The sequence below is a fragment of the Thermobia domestica genome, chromosome 1 (assembly GCF_964235325.1).
Source record: "Thermobia domestica chromosome 1, izTheDome1.hap1.1, whole genome shotgun sequence".
Taxonomy (NCBI): Eukaryota; Metazoa; Arthropoda; class Insecta; order Zygentoma; family Lepismatidae; genus Thermobia; species Thermobia domestica.
In genome coordinates, this window is record NC_137454.1 from 271548011 (window position 1) to 271574497 (window position 26487).

Sequence of the window (26487 nt, forward strand, 5' to 3'; positions counted from 1 at the left end):
AGAACAATGTAAGTGGGCAACAGACATTACTTATTTATTAAACGAAACTTGTTATATGTTTTAAGAATGATACAAATAATCATAAAACAGATCTATTTTGGGAATAAACGGATGTAAGTTATCCATTTCATAACATTGGGAGATCTTTATGATGTTTTGTAGTATTATTTCTTATATTGGTGACTATGGAAATAAGTACGCATTTGGAAATTGTGAGTAACATTGTCTTTTCTGGAAAAGTAGTCATGGATATCATGTATGTTTATGGAATGCCTTAAATGTAATGAAAATTTATATAAAGATAGAGTACGACGGCTTGTTTCTCTTAAATAAAAATCACATTACTTCATTTGCTTTGAGTAATCGGTATGATTCATGTACAAATAATTACTTTGAGAAATGCCTGAAGATTCATATGTCCCTCGATTTTAAGTAAATATTTCCAGTTTATTTTTTAAAAAGGAAATCGATTTTTACAGTACAAGGTAGATACTTTGTACGAAGTTACAGACAGGCTCATATAGTTTAGGGTTACTTCAAGGGAAGAGGGACGATCGCCAAGCTTCAACAATGCAGAGCATCACTAATAAATAATATAATATCTGTATTCTGCAAGTTAAGAGAATTTTAAATTTATACAACCTCTCTGCAGCAGACACTCGCCACTTACGTTCGCTATTTCTATCTATGTTCGCTGTTCGGATGTTTCATCGTATTAAATCAATCCTAGTTGCATTCCTTTCATGATTTCTTTCTATTTTTATTTTAGGCGAAGAATGTGGACAGTAGTTATTTCGTCATCGTTTCCGAAATCGATTCTGCTAAATCATCACCGGATAGGGCCTCTAAATCAATTATTAACTACGACATGACAAGGAGAATGGTTACCAATAGATCTCAAACACCATCATATTTACAAAGCAAAACTAAATCCTACGCAATCCAGCCGTGTCAGTCCAATTGTAGAGAACAAAAAAATATTTTAAATTCTACCAAAAAATCAGAAGCAAATAAAAAAGATACTTCTGAAAATTTAGCTTCAAAATGCATCATTCTCAAGAAAGATACACTTGCTAAGACCTCATCGCTTATTTTGCCAGAAAACAATTCCCAAACGAAAAAACTAGATGAATATGTGGATCAAAACGAAACTGCATTTTCTGTAGTTAGATCTTCTCTTGCTTCTAATAACAGTAAAGAAAAGGACAATTCGTCATGCAAATCATGTGGCCTTGATCCAGTGGGCAATACCCCAGAAGAACAAACAGAAATACAAAAAGAGTCCCAACCACTAGATGAACAATTTGAAAAGTTGAACTATACGAACCAGACTGAAAAAGAAATGAAACAAGGTCAAGAAGAAAAAGATGACTACGAGCTAGAAGAAGAGATGGTAGAAGAAGGAGTACAGAACGAAGATATTATATATTGTATGAAAGACATAAATACCAATTTTATAGACAGAGAAATTGCCAAAACAAAGTTAAAAGTTTACGAAGAACGACTAGCTGCTCTTCGCAAGAATAAATGTGAGTGTGAAAATCCTGAAATTGATACCTCTTTTGTGTGCAGAGATGACCAGGAAATATCTATGTCTCAGAAAAAAACCTCAAAATTTATATTTTGTCCCTGTGAAAATGACACTTCGGAAGACACAATCGTTTTTGACCCAGAAGCTACGAATATTCCTCTTGCTATGTATAAAAGGATTTTGAAAGTTCAAGGTGATTTATCATCCCCAAGTATGCCATATTATTTAATAAATGCAATGGGAAAATATAATCAGTATTTGTTTATACAGTATGTATCAACTATAGAATCGAAACTATCTATGAAACACAGGATTACAGCAGAATTAGTTGCTCTTCCTTTCGCGTTAATGGAACATTTTTATGGATTTCAGACTGCCCTATTCAAAGAGATATGTCGAAGAACTGGAAAAACATACCTACAGGAGTCGGTAGGTGTTCCACTGTATTTTCTTCAAGGTGTTACAAAATGTGGCAACCAAATGTTACAATATATTTACTCGTCTAAGTCACTAAAACACACTTACATCTGCGGTACAGAGGCTGATGCGGAAAGTGACCTTCCTGAAAGAGATGAAAAAATTAAATTTCTTTATCAACTTGTTAAGCAGAATTTGAGAGACGGGGAAGATGATGAAAAAATTATTACCTTACCTCGGACTACGTTAGATGTTATTCCCGAATTGTTTGATGAACTGTGCATTCACGGAAGAACTTGTAATTGTGCTCTTGACGATAAAACAGGGATTCCTCTTTACTTCCTAAAATCAATGGCTGATTGGAATAAACAATTCTGGAATATGTTTCTTAAGGAAATCAGGAACACATTAGAAGGAACGTCTAACGAAGAGAAAGATATAGATAATCAATCCATCTTCGTTGATCTTACTTTTGTAGATGAACTTATCAATTTAACTCTACAATTATATACAGCAAAATTAAATGTAAAATGCAAGAGAAATGATGAATTAGCTTTTATAACTGTGCCATATTACCTGCTCAATTCGTTTATTAAATATGACCGGTTTCTCGTTGACTTTTACATCCCAGAACGGAAGGTAAATCATGTTCAGTGTTATAAATTTTTAAGGGAAATGAAAGTTCCAAATTCTGTCGTTTCTAAACTATCAGTTTCAAGTTCTTCTCCCGTCAGCAATGAAAATTCGTTGAGATCAACAATTACTAGTTTTGAAAATGCCAGAAAATCCACCACTGAGGGCACTGAATGTTCTTATGAGCTTATATTGGAGAGAAGTATATGTCGGCAACGTCCTAAAACACGGCCACTTACAATAAACAAAGAGCAAAATTTATTTTCAAATACTTTAAATGTACGTAAATGTAAAACACTAAATTTTAAAACTTCTAAACGATCACAGAAAACTTTCAAGGAGACTGCATCAGCCAATACCGCATTAACGAAAGTTATGGAAAGTGAAACTACTAAGTGTGAAAGTGCTGAAGAACGCTCCTCGAATAGTCGAATATGTGATAGAAATGTGAAAAGTCAGAACACTGTAGTGGGAACAAGAAATGAGTGCGTGCATTCCTTTCTAAACTTTTTCACTAAGCAAAATGGGTCGTCCACAAACTCTACATTCTCTAATGATTTTAATAATCCGGTTACTGTTACAGATCAAATAGAGTGTCAGGAGAGTGGGGTATTCCATAAGGAATCAACAGATTGGGACAGTTCTGTGGTGCAAAAGTCATCCAGCACACACAGCTACAAATTACGATCTTTACAATATGGTTGTACCTGCTCAAAAAACGTTTCCTGTGCTACAATATCCAGATCGTCGAAGACACAAAATTCCCAAAATACTTACAAGAAAATAGTGGATAATAACTCGATTACGGAATTAACTGTTACTAAATTATTGAGCAGACCTATTGATGCAGAGGATCCAGATTCCTCAGTGGAACGAGAAAGATATATTTCTAGCTTATTGAATAGATTAGGATTACTGACAGGGTTGAAAGTACATAGTGGCGAGTGTTTTCGAACCATATACCAACAATGTTCAGGAATTTGTCGGAAAAGGGCCAGACGGTACTATGCTAAAGAAATCGAAGCTGTGCCTGAAGTTTTAATATCAAGAAAAGTTACATGTGAATGTTGTAGTAAACTCAGTTTGAGATGGATTAGCTTTCTAAAGCGATTGTTTAACAAAGTCGTGATAATACATGGTCGAAGTTTATGTACGTGTATTAAACCGATCACGGGAAAATATACCATTGCCAGTATACATGGAAATATTAGAAACGAAAAGCAATTAGGACCCAAAATAGTTTGCTCCTGTCCAGATTTAACTCAAGAACACAAAATGTCCTCTTTATATCAGTTTTACGCAAGTACAGATAACTCTTCAGGCCCTTTGAAAAAGGAGTACAAGAGATTCAGTAACAATAAAATTTCTAAAAGGCTCATTATTCCATTCTCCTCTCTTACAATAGTAAATAAGTCTAACAGTAGTGATGATCAAATATTTAATAAGGAAGAACATTCTGCAACAAAGAATCTGAACTGGAGTAAATTCAATAATTCTGATCTGCAAAACCCAGTATGTGTCTCATTCATAAATGAAAATGGAAGTGAAAATCATGGAACGTCAGGTATCCTATCATATTATCCAAGAAAACTATGTCAAAAAGAAAATTATTTGATGTTATTTGCAAATAAAACTAGGACGCGCACGAAAACTAGTTCCGAAGAACAGGTAACTAAAAATATTTTCGAAAGAAATTGCCTTTCTGTAACAGATCTGTCAGACAAAACTTATTATAGTACCACCAGTAAGCAAATGCAATTTTCGTATGATGGATCCAACAATATACAAGACAATCAAAAATTATTAATTGAAGTAGCAAATGAAGAACATTCATCTAAAAACGGAGCCTTTATGAAGATGATGCCAAAAGATATTAAACTCGACTGTTGTGAAAATGAACGTACAACTGAATCAAATCTGCAAAACAATAGATATGAGAAGAACACATCAATTTCTTCCCAATGTAGTCAGCAGGTACAAAAAAACACATCTAAAGAAACGTTTGAAGACGTGAATGACAAAATAATTATAAAATACAATAATTTCACTAAACAGAATAGATTACTTGAATGCCATTGCTGCAAACCGAAAGATTATGCTTCTTGTAAGCCTAATTTAACGAAACAGAAGTTACAATTTTCTAGATCTATGAACAGTGACGCATCAAAGAGCAAATGTATTTCTAACGTGCTATCATGTGAGAATTGGATATTTAAATCCAGAGAGATATTTGAACAAAATATTCATGGTAAAATTAATAACAGCCTCTCTACAATACAAAAGATAATTTTGACTCCATCATATTCTACTTCAAGTGAAATTAACAAGTACAGATCTATTAGTTCACCGCAAATTTCTACGAAGACAAATTGTGTTCGTAATAATGAAGATATTTTCAATTACGGACAATGGAATTGCACTGATACAGCAGAGGATTGTAGTTGTAATCTGTTATCGCAAGATTTCATTGAAACGAACACAAATAATGTCAAGAAATGTGGTAGCAACAGTCATGAGAAGGAATGCTGTTATTGTAATAATTTCAGATTGAATAATGTAAGCAATCTCAATATTCATCATGATTTTGATGAAAGCAGTGAAGACTGTAGCTGCAATATATGTACAAATAAAAATTCTAGATGTAAATTTGTAGAATCTGATTGCAATTGTGAGAGCTCCAACTCTAACAACAAACACGAGCATGATTGTGGCTGTATTACATTGATTAGAGAAATAGGAAGTGAGAGAGATGTTAATAAAGTACAAGAACTGCGAAACCTAAAAACTGATACTGAATATAAATCTCTATCTTCCGGAGAAATTTCCTTAACTTCGACTCAGATAACTAACAGAGATATTGTACTATTTCCCGCTGCTAAGTGTCCATGTAATTGTCCTGGTTCTTGTGATTCTCTTTATGAATCACAAAAGAGAGAAAGTACGAACTCTTCCAACGAATCCGTAATGCAAGGGCTTTGTGAAGGCAATATTTCTAAAACAAAATATAGTTCAAATTATTCTTCTACAGCTCATAAATTATCAGAGTATCAAACTCTTAACTCCCACCAGAAAAGGTTGCTTACAGATAATACTATCAGTAGAAGAACTCAGACTCCACGATCCATAAGAAATGACCATTTACTTAAACGAAGAGAGTTTCTGTATAGTCAAGAAGGAAATAAGGTAAACGAATGTTCTGCTGGTAGTGCCGAACTCTCATCAATAGCTACTACTGACGAAATTTGCAATTGTAGGTCAAATGATAACATATATCCAAAAATTCATATTATATCTCTTGACAAGCTCACACACAACCAATGCACTGGATCGAGTAATACTCCACTTTCAAGCGGTAGGCAACAGAAAAAATCACGGAATAAGAAAACACAAACAATTCCTTTAGATTTTCAAGCGACTGACGCTCCGCACTCACCACAAGAGCAAGAAACTCAAACACTTACTTGCCACAACGAAATGGAAACTTCATTTTCAAGGTCAAATCCTGCAACGAGTAACACATTTAAAATATATTCTTGCTTCATTAATACCTCCAGCAGAAACCCTTTTAGAAGCTTGTTAAATGCAAAGAAAGACCAGACATCACAAACAGATGCTAAGCTGTTGGTAAATAAAAAAACTTCTGCATTAAGTTTCACTAGAAAAGATACCAAGTTTGCGTCTGAAATAACCCATGCGCAACGTTCATGCGTTTCAGCCTCTAAAAAAATTGACACGTGTCTGCCTCTTAATCAATTTTCGCACACTGAAAAATCAGATGTATCCCTAATGACAAATGTTCAATATTGCCATTCAGTGCGACATGACATACAATTATCGGCTTCAGCTGTACAGCCAGAAAATGAAACATATTTTCCTACTAAACGTTATGTATCAACTGGCCAGATTGAAGCAGGAATACTAGAAACCCCACTTAAGAAGGAAAAAATATGTTATACCTTTCTTAAATCTACCTCTCTTAAGGAAGTCGATCGATTAATACTGACCCGTAATTTACACGAAGGACAGATTTCAACATTTGAACCTGAAAACTTTCAACCGAAGCAGCTGGAATTTCAGAAACATGGTGAAGGACAGTTGACACACGACGCAGTTTTCACAATGACGTTAAAAGTTGGTTCATTAATTGTTGGGTGGACATGCCTTGTAAGTACTTATTAACAAATACTCGTTTACTTTTCTATTTAGCTTTCAGTATTGTTTATTTTATTATTCAAATTAAAATATTATCCAACAGCTTGCAATATATTCAATAGTATTGCCAATAGTATTCTGGTCATTTCCGTCTGATCTCCATTGTTACTATATTACAAGACTTAAGTCAATTGGTTCGAAAGAATAGACCGTGATTTACACAAGGTGACTGCACATTTTATAATATTGGTATGATATAATTTATATATAACATGAAGATAATAAATGAAATTCCGTATAATTTCAAAACTAACTTGAAAGATTAACAAATTATTTTAGTCCAGGCATCTGGGCTTAAAAATTGAGTTCTAAGGGCTAATCATGTAACAAATTTGGCATTCGATATTTATTGAATATATACCCATCACTGATCACAAAAATTCAGGATGCAAGAAAAAAACACCTCACTGGAGGAGAGGGGGATGGGGAGAAATCCGAAATTTTAGCCGTTTCTATTATTCACTATGGTATCTCCGTAACTATTGGAGCTAGAACATCCAAACTTTTTTTTATTTAGTTTCTCTAATTGTCTTTTGCAATTTAATCCCAGTGCAGTTTTGAGCTAAATATAATGGTTTTCTTGTCATTTTTATTTTTATTCACTATTGGTTGCACGTAACGTCAGTTTTTTAGCCACACATTATTTAAAAGATCGAATTTTGAAAAATGTTTCCTCTAAAAGTCTTTCGTCATTTTATATTCTTTCAAAAACTGCATACTTATATTAGTGCCTGAGTTATAAGCGACTTTGTTTTGTCGTGTGCGAAACTGATTGCGGTGCGGCCCAAGAGTTACCTTCGCACAAGCGGTAGATATTAGCAGGTGATGAGTATGAGAAACTCTGCAAATCTGTTTCTTTATACATGTCTCTGATACCTCCTTAAGAAAATTCACAAACATGCAGCTTTCTATTCATTTTTCTGAAGAAATCTTATTTCGACAAGAATTGCTTTTGCTACAAGTTCGATTTACGTACTACAATAGTACTGACGAGGAAGGTCCATAAATCGTGAGAGTTGAATTTTGATGAAAATTTGTGATAAGATTCAGTTCCAGATGCTAAGTAACGTAGTAATAGTCACTCGATGCGCAAATGCTTCGTTGAGCTGCTACACCGACGCCATCTTGAAACCCAGTAGGCAATGTCTAAGAATATCCTTTTGGCATAAAAATGAAAAAGCTTTTGGTAGATCTGACTTCAGTATTGTAAACCAAGGTAGAGCATCTATATGTGGGAGTACTTCCAGTGCATGATCGCCATTTTGAAAGGCGCCATATTGAATCGCGGTCAAATATGATAAATGGTAAGGGGGTCATGTGGGGTATCAAATAGCACTGGAATTTACTCCTGAATCCATGTCCGTAACCAAAGTTTACATATCTGTTTTCACTTCAGAGTTAAAAGCTCACTTACCCACAGGAATATGTAAAAACTGTGTGAGTTAAACTTGTGTTATGAAACACGGTCGTGTGAGCACTTGCAGGGTTTTAACTAATGCAGTACAATAGACACTATACCAAACAGATCTTGAGACTAGTGAGAGAAATTCTTAATTAAATTGAAATGCCTGTAGTGAAAAATGAAATAGCAGCATGCTACAAGTTGTACCTATTTCAAAGTGCGATGGAATAGACTGCTCGTCGATGAAACACATGCCTAATAGTACTGACGAGCAGAGAATACCAAAGGGATTGTTCGGATATATATTAGAAAAATGATATAAACTGGTGAATATTCATTGAACGACCAAAATGGTTCGGATTCCACTATAATTAGTAGGTGCATGTCTCCTTTAGCGTAGCAGGCATAAGTGTGGGACGTTGGACTGAATCAAACCAAAAATCTATTTTAGGCAATTTTACGTGGTCCGTTATGGTGTGTTAAATTTTCTTCTCCAATCTTGAAACCTTACGCAAAGACCAACATTGTTGCAGAATATTGCGTTCTTTTCCAATACTCATACTTGACAACCTATAATTTGCCGTGCATATTACGAAGTTAAAATACTTTAATGCATTTATTGGCAGTTTGTCTAAATACAATCGATTTATTGCTGGCGCATTGAACATTTAAGGGGATTTAAATTATCAGTTCAGAGCCCATTCTTAGAAGAAGATACACCTGGAAACTTAGAATTCACTTTTCTTGTGTCTGTTCTGCTATTAGTTATAAGAGAATGCATGCACACCTTCTAAGAATAGATGGCAATAAAGAGTATTACAATATTCAATACCAAGTTGAAATCCGTGAAACGAGCCTCCCTCTTGCTTTTCCCTTCAATATCAAATAATTAAATATCTGCAAATTTCCACCTTTAACGATAAAACACTTGCTTATAATAAGGGCAAGACTAGTTTTCATATCAAAACTGTGATAAATAACTAATTATAGCAGGTGTTCACTTGTTCGGTGTACAAGTTATATGGCAGAATTTTCATACAGAATATGCATTCTGTTGTATATCATCAATTTTGTGCGCCAGTCCTTTAGGACATGCTTGCATATGCATGGCAGAAATGTGGGTACGTCACAGGAGCAATAGTTGGTTCATTTACAAATGTTCTGGAGCAGTGCCAGATTTACGTATAAGCTAAACAAGCTATAACTTAGGACCCCATACTTTTGGTGGCTCAAAACATTCAAGGAAAAAATTGAACGTACATTTTCAAAATATAAGAAAAACAATAAATAAAGTAATATCTACATATAGCAACAGTATTTCGTTTGTGTAGGCCCCTATGATCTAAGTAATGGGGCAACTTCTGCTGGTCTGCTTCCTAAAATATTACTGATTTCTTCATTCTGTATGTAGTCCAACGTTTATCTGCACACATAAAGGGCCCCATTATCTTCAGCAGCTTAGAGCCCTACCAAACCTAAATCCAGCTCTGTTCTGGAGACTAGTAGAAAATAGTGTCTGTGGTCATAAAGATTGTGACGAAAGTGCATTTGTTAAATGTTTGTACTGCTCCATGACACTGTGTGCTAATCATTTCGTTTTGGATCTCCATCATCACAACTGAAGAGCAAAAGGTTAGTAGGTAGGTTAATATTTGCGTATGTGCATCAGTTTATATTATTTTTCTATTAATTTTCTAATAACTTCAAGGCATATTCTTGTAAAGTCTAATGTGCCGTTGCACCTAACTTATATTACAGCATTCAAATGCTATGCATAATCACAACACACACAGACTCATACATATAGCGCACTTTGAAATAGGCATAATTTGTTACAGTACTGCTATTCCATTTTTCACTACAGGTATTTCAATTTAATTAACGATTTCTCTCACTAGTCTCAAGATCTGATTGGTATAGTGGCTATTGTAGATCAAATGACTACTACTGCATTAGTTAAAATCCTGCAAGTACTCGCACGACTGCATTTCATAACACAAATTTTATTGCACAGTTTTTATATGTTCCTGTGAGCGAGAGAGCTCTTAACTCTGAAGTGAAAACAGATATGTAAACTTTGGTTACGGACATGGATTCAGGAGTAAATTCCAGTGCTATTTGATACCCCACATGACCCCCTTACCATTTATCATATTTGACCGCGATTCAATATGGCGCCTTTCAAAATGGCGATCATGCACTGGAAGTACTCCCACATATAGATGCTCTACCTTGGTTTACAATACTGAAGTGAAATCTTTCAAAAGCTTTTTCATTTTTGTGCCAAACTAATATTCTTGGACATTGCCTACTGGATTTCAAAATGGCGTCGGTATAGCAGCTCAACGAAGCATTTGCGCATCGAGTGACTATTACTACGTTACTTAGCATCTGGAACTGAATCTTATCACAAATTTTCATCAAAATTCAACTCTCACGGTTTATGGACCTTCCTCGTGAGCGAAATAGAACAGGAGCCTGATTTCAAAATTGCCTTCAAGAGAAAATCATGAATAATTAGCCATCCTCGTTTTCTATATATTACCACCTTTCCCTCTTAATCCTTACTGCAACAGCAAGGAAAAAGCATAAAATAAGATATGCCTAACACATTGTATAAATGATCAGTTTCTAAACTGTGAAATCTTATTAAGATTGCCTATTATTAAGATTGTGTACAGTTATTATAATACAATAAATATATAATAAGAAACGTAATAGAAGGAAATCATATGCTTAAGAAATCTCTACACAAGAAAACAAATTATTTTATTTCTAGAATTAGTTCTCAATAATGTTATGCCACTTTTATATAAAGGTAACCAAGAAAGTTCTGTCGCTTTTCTACCCACCACTTTCGAATATCGATATGTCCCCTTAGACGTAACTACAAGATCAAAAATAGTTCCCATTAACATCGACGACCTTCTGTCAACGTTCTGGAAGACTATGGATTCCATCACGGAAGAACTTGGTGGGCTGTGAAGCGAAGGTGGTATCAAGTGCATTTGTACCTCTACTAGAGATTCGAACTGGCGGTCTCTAAGATGATTGTCCAAAGAATGGAAGAGGTAATAACCGGACGGAGCAATGTCCAGGGATATGGCGGATGCAATAGTGTTTCCTATGAGAAGCCTAGAATGGTATCCCGGGTCATCTTGGCCCCGTAGAACTTGTCCAGTGACAGGAGGACCCCTTTGCGATTCAAAAGTACTGCCTCCAGAGTTTTGAGTTTCTCTGAAACACGGATCAACTGCTGACAGCACACAGTTGCATTGATGCTCAGACCACCTGGTAGCAGTTCCTAATGCACGATGCCGCGAGCAGTCTATAAAACACATAGGAATATCTTCTTCTGATGCAGTGCTGGTTTCGGCTGGTTTGAAACCGGTTCCTGGGATCCTAATCAATGATGACGGCGAAGCGGAGCTTCGAACAGGGCCCACTTCTCAACGGTATCCGGTCAAAATAGCGTAAGGACAAAATCAGCGCATGGACAAAAACCGCGCAAGAACACAAATAGCGCATGGACTAAAACCGCTCAAGGACAAAAACAACGCATGAACAAAAACAGCGCAAGAACAAAAAGAGCATATGCAAATACCGCATGAGCGAAAACAGCCCATGAACAAAAAAACATAGATAAACATTTTCTACTCGGCTCGCTCGCACTCGAGCTCACTTCTTTCAACTGGGCTCGCCCTCACTCGGGCTGGCGATCACTTACCTCAATTGGGTTCGCGCTTCCGACCACTTCCCTCAACTGTCCTTGCATTCACTCGCGCTCGCGGTCACTTGGACTCGCACTGGGCTCGTAATCACTCAGGCTTGCACTCGCACGAACGGGTCAAGATATGAGTTAGGTTGGGAACCACTAACACAGACTTTACAATTTTTATAGACATCCTTATAATCGCCTGCAGATACGGTTTGACGCTCAAAAAAATCCTATAAAAGGCTTCTTAACGGTTTTCTCTAGTATCAAATGTGTTGAGTAACACATTAAAAGTTTACCAAATTTTGACCACCGGAAAGGCCCAATCTTCTAGATGCCGTCCAAAATGATTGTTAACTCTTTTACAATGTTAGGTTTTCATTCAAGTAGCTATTGGATTATCACTATTTATCCTAGAATAATGGTTTGTACATCATTCTCTTTAGAATAAAACGAGCTTTTGAGTGGTGCCATCCAAATGTGTGCATGACGTACGTGGAAAGGGAAATTGAGCATAATTAAAGAAATTTCCCTCTTAAAAATACCTTTTCAAAAGTTTTGCGCCGTCTGAAGCGGCCCCGGGTAAGAATACACGATTCAAATCTTCCTAGAGAAGTATTATTGGATATAGGATATGAACGTGCCAGTAGGACAGAATAAAATAGTAACCAATATTCTACTGTGTGAATATACCTAACCGAACCTATCAGTATGCAATAAATAGCATATCCTACAGTTTTCATCGTACAAATGTTATTCTAGTGTCTACTCATATAATTTTCTGGACTTAACATACATTTGCTAGACCAAAATGCTAAACAGTACTTTCTTTATTTTTATTTTACCAAAAATGAACAGAATTTGTCTTTAACATTAACGTATTTACAAACAATCATTGTAAGATTTTTTCTTTCCATACAATTTCATTCAAATTATTTTGATTCCTCAGTTTTGATTCTAATATATTTCAAATGTATTTTTACAGTCTTAAAATAGAATTGTTACATCTAAATGGTAAACAATAATTTCTTTGTCCTTAGTTTACACAAAATTAATATAAGTCTTGTTAAACATTAACGTATTTACAAATAGTCATTCTTACATTCTTGAACCCAAACAGATTCGTTGAAAATATTGTTACAGTTTTCTATTTGGCAAGGTCCGCAAACAGATATGAATGGTAGTCCATCTCTCGTGCAACTGCACCGTTTTGTTAGACAGGCAGTTGTATCCTCGTCGCCAAAAGTGCCTTTACATCGCCGTGACGGATATGTGAACGCTCAGTACTCCAAGGAAGGGATGGTTGCATAAGAAATTGTGATTAATTTTGAACAGTGTTTATTTTGACTAGGGAAATAACGTAGGTATAGGGAGTAAAGGCATAGATTTGAAGCATCAGTACACTATCATCTCTGAAAAGATTCGTATTCTCAGTTTTTCATTTCTTCTCTTATATGTTAAGATAATAACTGCTGACAACTGCTACTAGCGCTTTTCACTCTTCAGGAATCTAACACGACATGTTCGCAGGACACTTTTCTAAGTCCTACATGTATGCGTGAAGTATTTAATTCGTCTCACTGTCCTTATTTCAGAATGGAAACTGATTATGCTAAACGCAGGGTTTTTTCGAACGGGCGGGGGGCAAAGACCGATATAGAGTTTTTCGATTTATTGCCCTATATATATTAAAAGTCATAGTTTAACATTCATAGCGTATATCCTCTTACTTTTTAAAATCGCCACTGTAACCTCTTAGTCAGAACATACATCTCCAGATATAATGTAGAGGGAAGAGAAGGAAGGAGATATGAAAAGTGGCGTAACTAATTTTACTGCGCCCTGGATAATCCATTAGTCATACCCGCCCCCTGTCCCGTGCATTTCAACTGCTGCGTTATATATATATGGTTCCATGTCAGAAGGGCCCGAAAAAGGACGAGAGTAGAAAGGCCCGAGTCAAAACGGGGCTCGGTTTTAAAAGGCCCCGCGTCAAAAGAGCAAGGTCAAAAGTGCCCGAGTCGAAAATGCACCGCGTGAAAATGTCCCCCTCGTCAAAAGGGCCCGGGTCAAAAGATCATCGCGCGAAGAGAGTCTTAGTCAAAAGGGCCCTATGTAAAAAAAAACCGGGACAAAGTGGACACCGCCTCAAAAGGACAGGGTTCAAAAGATCCTCGCGAGTAAAGATGCCGACTCAAAAGGGCCTTATGTCAAAAAACCCGGGTCAAGAAGGACCCCGCTTCAAAAGGGCACAGGTCAAGACGGTCCCGCGTCAAAATGACCTGAGTAAAAATGACCCCGCGTCAAAACGAGCCAAGTCAAAAGAGCCCCGCTACAAAGGGGTCGGCAAATACAATTCTACGGCTAAAAAACCTGAGATCAGGAGCGAAAATCAGGAGAAAGATACATATGACCAGTGGCGTAACTAATTTTCTTGTGCCCTGATCGTTCATAATCAAATTACTCATACCTTACCCCTGCCGCCCGCATTTCAGTTGGTGAATATATATATATATACATATATTTCTATGTCAGAAGGACACGGACAAAAGGGCGAGAACAGAAATGTCCGAAGCAAAAAGCCCTGGTCGAAAGGGCCCTGCGACAAAAGGATCCGAATCAAAACAGCCCCGCTGTCAAAAGAGCCAGAATCAAACTGACGTCGCAAGAAAAAGCCCTATCAACAATGGCCAAGTCAAAAGGGACCTCACCTCGAAAAGGACACGGGTCAAAACGGTCCAGTGTCAAAAGGGTTACAGGCGGAAGGGCACCGGGAAAGAAAGCCCGAGTCAAAAAGGCCCCCTTTAAAATGGACGAGTCAAAAAGCTCCGTTAAAATGGGACGAGTCAAAAGACCCCTGCGTCAAAAAGGCCGGACTCAAAGGCTTCGCGTCAAAAGGGCTCGGCAAATATAATTTCACGGCGAGAAAGCCTGAGATCAGGAGTGTAAATCAGGAGAAAGAAAGAAATATGACCAGTGGTGTAACTAATTTTACTGCGCCCTGATCATAGATAATCTATTTAATCATATCTGCCCCCTGCCCTGCCCCACGCAGAGTTGATATATACATAGTTCTGTCAGAAGGGCACGGACAAAAAGGCGAAGACAGAAACGCCCAAGTAAAATGGACCCCGGTCAAAAGGGACCGACGACAAAAGGTCCAAGTAAAAAGGGCCCCGCTGCCAGATGTGCCCAAGTCAAAAGGTCGTTGCGATAAAAGGGCCCGAGAGAAAAGAGGCCGTGTCAAAGAAGCCCCGTGTCAAAAAGGCCCCGCGATGAAACGCCCGGTAAATACAATTCCACGGCTAAAAAAGCCTGAAATCAGGAGTGGAAATCAGGAGAAGGAAAGTTATGACGAGTTGCGTAAGTAATTTTACTGCGCCCTGGATCGTTGATCATCTATTTACTTATAACTTCCTCCTGCCCAACGCATTTCAGCTGGTGAATATATATTCTATCTTAGAAGGGCGAGGGCCGAAATGCCCGAGTCAAAAGGGCCCATGTCATAACTGCCCTAGTCAAAAACGGTCCCGCGTCTAAAGGGCTCTTGCCAAAAGGGCTCGGCGACCAAAGGGCCCGAGTCAAAAGTGTCCAAGTCAAAACGGCCCCGGGTAGAAAGATCCCGGGAAAGGAGTCGGCGACAAATGAGCCCGCGTCAAAAGGGCGCTGTTTGAAAAGTACCCTGGTCAAAAGGTCCGGAGTCAAAACGGCCCCGCGCCAATAGGGTTCAAGTCCAAAGTGCCACGCGTAAAATAGTCCCGAGTTGAAAAAGTCCCGCGTCAAAAGGGCCCGTTTCCACGGCTAAAAGGCCTCAGATCAAAGCACGAGTGGAAATCAGGCATGCAAAAATGTATATTGTCTCTGGTAAGTTGAAGCTTTTGTGCAAAAGAAGGAAACATATCTGTAGTTATTATTAACAAATAGGAAATTAGAATGATGATATAAGTTTTGTTTGGTGCTTGATTGTTCTGCAACAAATGCCATTTCTTAAGTCATTCTCCGTTAAAGTAAGGTTGCGTCTCCCGTCTTTCGGAGTTTGTATTCTCGTTACATAGCCTAGTGAAACTTTATATATTATTTACTTTCCCCTTAGTTCTAAAATTCGATTTCTAGCCCTGGATCAAAGTATAGTATGAAAAATATTCTGTGAAAAGGATTAGTTTAATTTTGCAGTGAGAAGACACATGTGGAGCTGTATACAGGGTTAGTCAAAAGTATTGGGACAGAACAATAATAACGACGTGCGTGGATGGAGGCAAAAATGTTACAATAGGCATTATTGCATTGATTTGGAGTGGGTCATCTTCGAACCCATCTTGAATTCCGACATATTGCATATCACACAACATTACTAAATATAAAAGGTTATGATTTTAGACTAACTTAGACCTTAATATTCCTTGAATGAGAATCAGAACTCATTTGTGACACATCATCTGTTTGAGACAGAGTACGCTCTGTTTTACAGGGTATCCAATGTTTAAAAGTAAATTACAGACATCCTGTAAAGCGACTTCAGCATCATCCTTATTTATCCCATGATCATGCCTCATACCTCGTTTTATCACAATACAGCAGCCTTTCAAATTGTAAACTCCGCATCAAAAAATTCCGACAGCAAACGCCGTGCAGTTAGGCCACGCAATATACACCTTCTTATCCCATAATCATGTCAGGGAAAGAAACCCCTATCTCTCATCCTTCTTTCACTCCCATATAGTGTAGTAGCTTAGCGACTGGATCATGCAAAATGTGATACCAACATGCCACTTTCAGGGACGTTTTTTTTGACATTTCACTCAGTTGCCTTTGTTGTCAGCACCTTATAATTAACGCTGATCAAGGCTCTCATCATAGTGAAATGTTTCAATAGCCTTGTTTATATTATCTTTATTTGGGATAAGGATTAAGGAATTGGATGTGGCGAAACCACAGCCATTCTACAACTACATTAACAAACAAACAAACAACAAAACAAAACAAAACAAAAGAAAGAAAAAAAGAAAAAAAACATTAACATTGTTTCTAGTCTTCTTTGCTGATGTTTCCCTACTGTGCTCAACTCTAGTCCAATTTGTCCTTTGTCCGTCTTATTTGTCTTGCATCTTTTGGTCTTTATTGTCTTTACCTTCTCCCCTCTTCCTGATGTCTCTTCCTGTTTTCTCCTTTTGCTGTGTTTCACCTGTATGAAGATTTTTCCCTGTATGTTATTTCACTATTTAGTATGGTTTTCACCTGTAGTTATATTTTTGCACATTTAATTAACACTTATCACCATCTAACCTATACTTGATGATTTTATACTGTTTTTCACCTGTATGAATTTTATACATTAACTTGTATAACAAAGCCATTTCTCCCACCCCAACGACAAACACGCTTCACATCACATCACTTCTCTCACTACACTATTAGCTCTAATGGCGTTTAACGAGTCCCGCATAACGATGAATGGGGCTCAGGGTCCACTCAGAGTACTTAGTGCTTCACCTGATCCAGAGTATCCCTCCTCATCGCCCATCAGGGCTCTTCCCATTTACGCCCTTCACCACACTCACACTCACTCTCTTTCACGCTTCAGCCGCATCCGGAACTCCCACCTGTAGCTTAGCCACGGAAGATGCAACTGATCCCACTTGGTGTTCCTCGGTCCGTGCGGAGATCCTGCACTTCCAGGAGCTGATGCTCCGGTCCTGAGGGCACCTCATTCGTCGTCTTGCACGCATTTCACACAGTTCACGCACTCACTTATCCTGAATAAGTATTTATCTTAATAAGTTTCTAGGTTATTTGTCAGTTGTTTCTGGCCACAAATGCCAGTCTTCTAATTTCTGAATATTCTGTTGTTAATGATTTTAGAATTTCATATTCCTCTTTGTTTCTGATTATTTGGTTAATGTCCTTTACCCTGATGAGTTCCCTTTTTTGCTGGTCTATTATAATTCTTGGACACCATAGAATGTGATGTTCTGGTGTGCCTCTTTCGCCGCAATCACAATTTGGTGTAGGTTTTCTATTTATTTTGTATAGGTAGTCCTCATAGGGCCCATGTCCACTGATGAAATGAACCATCCCTGTATTTACGTCCATATGTTGCATTTCCATTCTATCCTTTATCGTTGGTATTATATTCTTCACCCTAGCAGAGTGTGTTACCTGCGTCCATTCTTCATTCCATTTTTCCATAATTATTTGTTCAATATCCTGTTTTGTGTTTGTTTCCTTTCCGACGATTTCTTTTATTCTGTCCAAATTATTCTTCTTATGGTAGTACATCATTGCTCTCTGTCGCACGCATAGGTGCAATGGTTTTATCCCAAGTATTACACATAGTGCCATATGGGAGGTTGTACTGAATGCACCTGTCATTCTTAGCATCAGGTTTCTCTGTGGGCGATTTATTTTTCCTAATAGTTTTTTGTTTTCTCTCAAGCGGTGCTCCCATATGCTTGATGCGTAGCACATTGTTGCATTAACGATTACTTCCTGGTACAATTTAAAAGTTTTTATGGGGATTTTATACTTGTTTGTTGCAAATGTCATTAATTTGTTGATAACCTTTTGTCCTTTATCTGTAATATACTCTATATGAGAGTTAAAGTTCAGTTTGTCGTCGATTTGCACTCCTAAATATTTAAATTCAGTTACTCGTTCTATCTTTTCTACGCCAATTCTTATCATAGGATTTCGTTGTAGATTTGCTCCTAGGATCATATATTTTGTCTTTTTGGCCGAGACTGTTAGTTTGTTTTCTAGGCACCAATTTTGTATTTCCTGAAGTATTTCGTTTATTTTTCTTTCAATTTCATTTCTCGAATTTCCTGATGTGATAATTGCTATATCATCTGCGAACGCAATGACTCTATCTGTTTGTATCATCCGATTTAGTTTTTCTAGGCATGGTTGTAATTGAATATCCCACATTAGTGGGCCGAGTATCGAACCTTGTGGGCATCCTTTTCTTGCTTCCACTATATGATCTTCTGTTTCTGTAGGTATTCTAATTTTTCTGTTTGTAAAGTAACTTCTAATTAATTCGAGGATATTATTCGATACTTTGATTTTTCTCAAGTTTTCAATAAGTGATGGTATCCATAGGTTATCGAACGCTCCTTGGATATCGACAAATATTGCTACCGCATATTTCTTTTCTGATCTGCTAGTTTTTACTTGTTCGACAAATGATGTTAATGCATCTTCTGTTGAGCAACCCTTTCTAAATCCAAATTGCAGCTTATCGTTTGTCATGTCTCTTGTTCTTTTTATCCGCTCTGCTATTACTTTTTCAAACATTTTACTGACGTTCCTTAGTAAACATATTGGCCGATATGATCCTACTTCTGATGGATTTTTTTCGGCGCTTTTAAGGAGTATTATTAATCTGGACTCCTTCCAATTGTTTGGGAATTCCCTTCTTTTTAGTAATAAGTTGAATAGTCTCGCCAAGTACGGAATCCATACGTCTTTGTTCTTCTTATAGACTTCATTTCTTATTCCATCTAGACCTGGAGCTTTTCCTGTCTTTAATTTCCTTATTATTTCTTCTATTTCTTCGTTTGTTACTAATTTTTGGTCTGTGTTATTTGTGTCCTCTCCATTTTCCATGATTCTTCTTCTTAATATTTTTTGTCCCTTTGTGTCCTCGTCTTCCTTGTCTTCCGGAAAAAACTTTTTTGACAGCATATTCAATGTTTCCTCTTTTGTTTGTGTGTACGTTCCATCTGGTTTTTTAATTGTACATAGTATTAGCGGGTTCAGCTTTTGCATTGCCAGTTTATATGGGGTTCCCCAAGGGTCTACTTGGATTTGCTCATATAGAAACTTCTCCCAGCTATTCTTCTTTGCTATTAAAATCTCTTTTTCGTATTCTTCCTTTGTTTTCCTATAATCTTCTAATCTTCTTTGTCTTAGTGTCTGCGAGATTGCCATTTGGTAACTCTTCCTTTTAGCTCTTACTTTTTTCCTCAATCTTTCCAATCCCAAATTCCAAAATTCTCCATATCCTCTTTTTGTTGTGTTTTCCTTCGTTGCTTTTCTCAATGCTTCTATTGTAGATTTCTCTATTGTTTCAATAAGGTCATTGGTCTTCATTGATGTCTGGTAGTTTTAGTTTCTGTTTAAAAATTTCCCAGTTTGTCTTTTTATTGTTAATTAGTATAGAACCACCTCGGCGGAGGTCTTGTTTTAGGTATATGACGTCATCAATATGGCCGCCAACGAATTTCGACTTAACTGAGTTTAAAAATATATAACTCCATTACCATTCAAGGTAAAAACTTCGTTTCTACTTTATTTTGCAGAGAATACATTGTACCTCTATTGTCATTATAAATACTTACCTTATATTGCAGCCATTTTTAAATATGGCGTCTCAAACTGGAAAAATGTTTATTTTCAAAACGATTTTCTATGTTTTATAGCAAATAACTTTGAAACTACTACGATTATGAAAAAATACCTTGAAACAATCGTCAAAGGTCATTTCAATAGCTTTCGAACGCGACCAGAATCATTGATGTATCTCAACAAATAACTGAGATAATCAATTTTTTGTAGGACTAAATGTCGAACTTTAGTGAATAATGTTCGAATGTATCCGTAGATGTAGTTATATGGCATTTGTAGTTCCATTCGCCCTTTGATAATAGAAACATAGTATCGCTACCAGTATGTTCCTTTTAACGTGGAGAGTAGCAAATCACAAGTGTTTATCTTCTGTCCTTGCTGAAAACCCTTTATAACGTCATAAATCCAAGATGGCCGCCGCGGTTTATCTCCGGTATGAGAAGTGGGAATTTCTCGCCACAGAAAAATAATAGAAACATGCAATAACAGACAATCTCTTTCTTTGGATGTGAAGAATCTTGACATGACATGTGATTGGCTCCCCTTTGTGTCTAGAAACCAGTATATGACGTCCTAAGCACAGTATGGCCCCATGGCTTACATACGGATTATGAAAATTATTTATTTCTCGCATTAGAGAAACGATAGAAATGTGCAACAACCACCAATGTCTTTTTTCATATGTAGAATCATAAAATAACATAAGTTATTGTCTTTTCTTTGATACGAAAGGCGAGTATATGACGTCATAAACCCAAGATTGCCGTCGACTCTTAAATATGTGTTATTCATAATATTATATGATTTATTTTTCTCGGCCCAATTCAAATTTTGGTACACGGCCATGAACCTTGAATCACTTCTTTTTTATTTGCTGGAGAGTATTTGATGGGCGAAATTTTCCTCCTATTATAGTGCATTGGATCAGATTTGTCCCTGGATGTTCGCCCTGGATCATATCAATTATGCCCGTTGGACTCCAGTATTCGTAAAGTCTTTGGGAGAATTGAATGTACGAAACCCACAAGTATATGGTGAATTTGAGAAAGGTAATTTTGTTGGAAGAAAGACAAACAGTAAATATTCGTACATGTCCCACGACCAGTTACATGAACAATGTAATAAGTATCTAAAATGTGAAGGAGGTGCCATTGGTCTATTTGATAATGAAAGTGCTCTTCTGCGTTGGATGGTCTCGGGGCAAGTGATTGCAGGATTACTAACCGAATTTAAGAAAGAGGCAGGAATAAGTGACGATTCAGATTATCACAGGCATCATGAAGGTACAGACGCCTTTTCCTCTAGGTTCAAGAAACATGTGAAAGCTTTAATAAATGCATGTGAAGATGATGACAGAAATCCATTTGCTCAAGAAAATAGTACCCTAATATGCGTTGCCACATATGCTGTTATGGATGAGAAAGCAGATTAGTCTGTCTTCAAAGCAGAATTGGGAAAGCAATAGTACAAAACATTTGTTCGGAAACGGCTCATCAAATGCCAGACGCCTTTAAGAGAACCGATTAAAAGAAATAAACATTAGCTTTTTCACACATCGCAAAAACAAGGAACGAAGAAAGGACTCAAGGAGTCAATTTTTAAGAGTGACTGTAGGCTGTTTTCTCGCTTATACATAGCTTGTCAAAGTCTAGGTGGAGACATCAAAGATTTCTTTGCTCACGAAAACCTTTCGTATCCTTCGTCACTCTCTTCAAATGATCAATTGCGAAAGGGAACAAAATCAGATGTTATTTCTTGCTTAGAACCACTTGGAACATCACAATACGATGTACCTAGTGTATCGTGTGTTATATTTGATGGACCAGTATGAGCTCACATGCTGAAGCCTATTCCGGGACAGACGTTTTCTATGTATTACACTAACACATTTCAACCATTTTTAGAATGCGAGTGATGTCGTCAAAATGGACATAGTCTTTGACAATTATGATTCGACAGTCTGAGAAAAGAAGAACGAGACCAACGAGGAAAAGGACTAAGAATACTTGTGAAAGACTCCACACTCACTCCCAAAAATTGGGCATTGTTTTTGAATAATTCTGAAAACAAAACTGATTTATTTCGACTTCTGTGTAAACATTTACAGAACATAAGTGATTCGGATGGTAGGAGAGAGATTGTGTGTGCATGTGATGATACCGCATAAGCAAACTCTAATATGGACGTAACAAGCCTTATACCCTGTAAACAAGAAGAAGCAGACACACGCATGTTCTTGCATGCATTGCATGCCAGCAACTGCGGACATAATAATATATCAATTAAAACTGTCGATTCCGATGTTGTTGTTATTGCCGTTGCTTTATTTTTTGAGCTCAATGTATCACACTTGTGGATTGAATATGGGACTGATCAAAATAAGAGATATATTCCTGTCCATGAAATTGCAACAAGCCTAGGAAAGTCACTCAAAAGCCCTGCTCTTTTGGTACACATTTACAGGGTGTGACACAGTGTTGGCTTTTGGAGGTCATGACAAGAAGACAGGTTGGCAGGTGTGGCAAGCATTCCCTGAAATAACGGATACATTAATCAAACTTTCAGTTACTCCTGCTGAAATTTCAGCACAGGACTTTGCAGCTCTTCAACGCTTCACCGTAATCTTGTACGATCGCTCTAGTTCTTTACTAAATGTTAACGACTGCCGACAAAGATTAATGACGAAAAAGAATAATTGTTCTTACGAAGGGATCCCATCTACAGAGGCAACCTTATTTCAACACTGTCTGCGAGCTACCCTACAGGCCGGGTATTACTGGTCTCAAGCTCTCCAGAAAGTGCCCATAATACCCGAAATTTGTAAAGGGATTGAAAGAAGGTGGATCGTGGTTATCCTCTGTGGTCCTTTCTTCCAGAAGTTTCTGCGTACTGTAGAGAACTTATTCTCTGTGGTTGCAAGACTCTTTGTCAACATTCTTGCAAGTGTGAAAACTTGGGGTTAGTGTGCACCTGCGATGGACAGTGTGATCGAGAAGATCATTTTATTGTGAGTTGATCTTGTCTAAATAAGAAATGTGATTAACAAAAATTACTTCCCCTAGTTCTCTGAAGTACGTTTCAGATGTTAATAGTCATACTATATCACTAATATTTTCTTTTCTAAATTCTTAACATATTTAATTGTATAATTGTTTATTGTGTTGTAAATTTTCTTTCGCTGATATACTGTTAAATTTATACATTGAGTCTGTTTCATTAGCATTTTAATAGAAACTCCAGACATATCAAATTCAGCTGAGCGGTGGTTTGAAAATATGACGCCTTGTGCCTCGAGCTATTTTGTAAAATAATATGAAAAGCATAATTTTAAGACAATTACATTCTCATTGGAATGATTAAAAATGTTTCAAATGTAAAATATGTCTTTCGAAACGCACAGTTCCCATTATCCTTGGAATTTTCATGTAGTGCAAATACTAGTGTAAGTCTTATACTTTCATATAGCGCATAATACTTTGTTTAATAACATGAAAACTATTCACTTTCGGACAATTAGTATTAAAGAAAATATATTTCAAATTTATTTTCGAATAATGCATAATTTCAGCCTTTTAGTTTTTCAGTTTGATGCATAATATAATATTCAAAATACATACAGCGGCTACTTTGTATAACGATGTCATATACTTAAACAAGACAAATACTAACCTTTGGGCGCAAACACGATACACCTTTGTGTTACTTCATGATCCAACTTATTTAAGGAGAAAAAACAGTGGTTTTGCACGTTTCTATCACCTTTCTTAGGTGAGAAAGGCATAGTTTTCTTCATGCATATTTAAGAGTCGACGGCAATCTTGGGTTTATGACGTCATATACTCGCCTTTCGTATCAAAGAAAAGACAATAACTTATATTACTTTATGATTCTACATATGAAAAAAGACATTGGTGGTTGTTGCACATTTCTATCGTTTCTCTAATGCGAGAAATAAATAATTTTCATAATCCGTATGTAAGCCATGGGGCCATACTGTGTTTATGACGTCATATACTGGTTTCTAGACACAGAGGGGAGCCAATCACATGTTATGTCCAGATTCTTCACATCCAAAGAAAGAGATTGGCTGTTATTGCATGTTTCTATTATTTTTCTGTGGCGAGAAATTCCCACTTCTCATACCGGATATAAACCGCAGCGGCCATCTTGGATTTATGACGTTATAAAGGGTTTTCAGCAAGGACAGAAGATAAACACTTGGGATTTGCTACTCTCCACGTTAAAAGGAATATACCGGTAGCGGTACTATGTTTCTATTATCAAAGGGCCAATGGAACTACAAATGCCATATAACTACATCTACGGATATATTCGAACATTATTCACTAAAGTTCGACATTTAGTCCTACAAAAAATTGATTATCTCAGTTATTTGTTGAGATACATCAATGATTCTGGTCGCGTTCGAAAGCTATTGAAATGACCTTTGACGATTGTTTCAGGGTATTTTTTCATAATCGTAGCAGTTTTAAAGTTATTTGCTATAAAACATAGAAAATCGTTTTGAAAATAAATATTTTTCCAGTTTGAGACGCCATATTTAAAAATGGCTGCAATATAAGGTAAGTATTTATAATGACAATAGAGGTACAATGTATTCTCTGCAAAATAAAGGAGAAACGAAGTTTCTACCTTGAATGGTAATGGAGTTATACATTTTTAAACTCAGTTAAGTCGAAATTCGTTGGCGGCCATATTGATGACGTCATATACCTAAAACAAGACCTCCGCCGAGGTGGTTCTATATCAGGATTTACTTCTTATTAATAGGCCTATCATCCCTGAAAGTGGCATGTTGGTATCACATTTTGCACAATTCGACCCTTTTATGCTGCTAAGCTACTAGACTAATACTAAAATTAGCTAACAACATGAGCGCAATTCTTAATTCAAACTGCACATGTATTTGTTTGGATAAAATGAAATAAAACCGAGACGAAACAAGATTCATAGGTTGATGTAGGGAGAAACTGAAACACCCACATGAAAATTGAAACCAATGAATGTCTATTACACAGAGATTTAGAAATGAGGCAAAGAGAAAGAGAGAGAGAGAAGAAGAAGAAGAAGAAGGAGAAAGGAGAGGAGGAGAAGAAAAGGAACGGGAGAACAGATAAAACTGTGCCATTCAAACGTAGTAAGAAAATAACCTAACATTATGAAGTTCCGTTTCCAGAAATCCAACAGTAATATAGAAAGACACGTCTAGGATAATGTCAAAGGTTTAACCCACACGATTTTTTTTTCCGCGTGGTTCGATTGCAAATTCGGTAGTGTTCGTTGGACGTACCGATCAAAAATACATTCTAATATACCCAGTAGATAGCGTTGGTCATAACCTCCATTTCAGACTACTAATGCAAACTGAACGAAAAAAACGAAAGGAAAAGAAAAGACAAAAAAAGAAAAAAGAGATAATTGAAGACTGCTATTTTATTGCTAAATATCTATCACATATAACCTATATTAAAAGTCCAAACTGTATCGTAATGGAAAGCTACAAATGTTGGAAAGGAAAAGTTTATGTTTCTCATAGATGTAGCATCTTTCAACGTAAATAAAACACACTGAATTATAGGATGGGAACAAATATTGTGTCGAACTAGTATAAATAATGTTTTGTTTTGAAATAAGCAAAGAGGTACCATTTTCTAGTCCTTTCCGAAGAGTTATCTGTTCCGAACATCCAGAATTGATTTCATCTCTTCCGAATATAACGTAATTTGCACAGAGAGAAAGAACACGCTAAGAGCTCATACGCATCATCGTGTCAGTCGTATGATGTTGGTTAGGTTATAGACCACCACTGGATCGAGGAATTTTAATCCGTTGTGACCCCGTAATTCGACTGAGACTCCGTAACGCAGAGGATAAAAAAGAGACTTAACATATTTCCTTGCGTTTCAACAATATTCCTGTCAGAGATGACGAGGACTGTTGATGTTATTCCCAGAGCACGAAAAACACGACGCCGAAGTTAACAGCTAATTAGATTTTCCGGACCAGGTATATCAGACTTCTGCTCTGTTTTAACTTTAAAATATGAAGTGCATGTATGTGTAAGAGGGAGAGAGGAGGAGAAGTGAAAGATGCAAAGACAGATAGGAAAACATCTAGAAAGAGAGAGAGGGACAAGACGAATATAAATATGAAGCATACTTACTATTGCAGTGTATGATATAGAACGCACACACTATTTACTCGAACTAT

At 36.8% G+C, this 26487-nt stretch overlaps 1 protein-coding gene across 5 annotated transcripts in view; it reads left to right on the forward strand.

Moving 5' to 3' along the window:
* LOC145661059 (uncharacterized) overlaps window positions 1-26487 on the forward strand; it is a 970674-nt gene that overhangs the window by 195573 nt on the left and 748614 nt on the right. For all 5 annotated transcript variants that reach the window (XR_014126881.1, XM_081726498.1, XM_081726502.1 and 2 more), the window contains exon 3: window positions 770-6745. Coding sequence is in view for 4 of the 5 variants with exons in the window: in XM_081726498.1 (XP_081582624.1) it covers window positions 770-6745 (5976 nt within the window). In the remaining variant the exon portion in view is untranslated. The remainder of the gene's footprint in view (window positions 1-769; window positions 6746-26487) is intronic.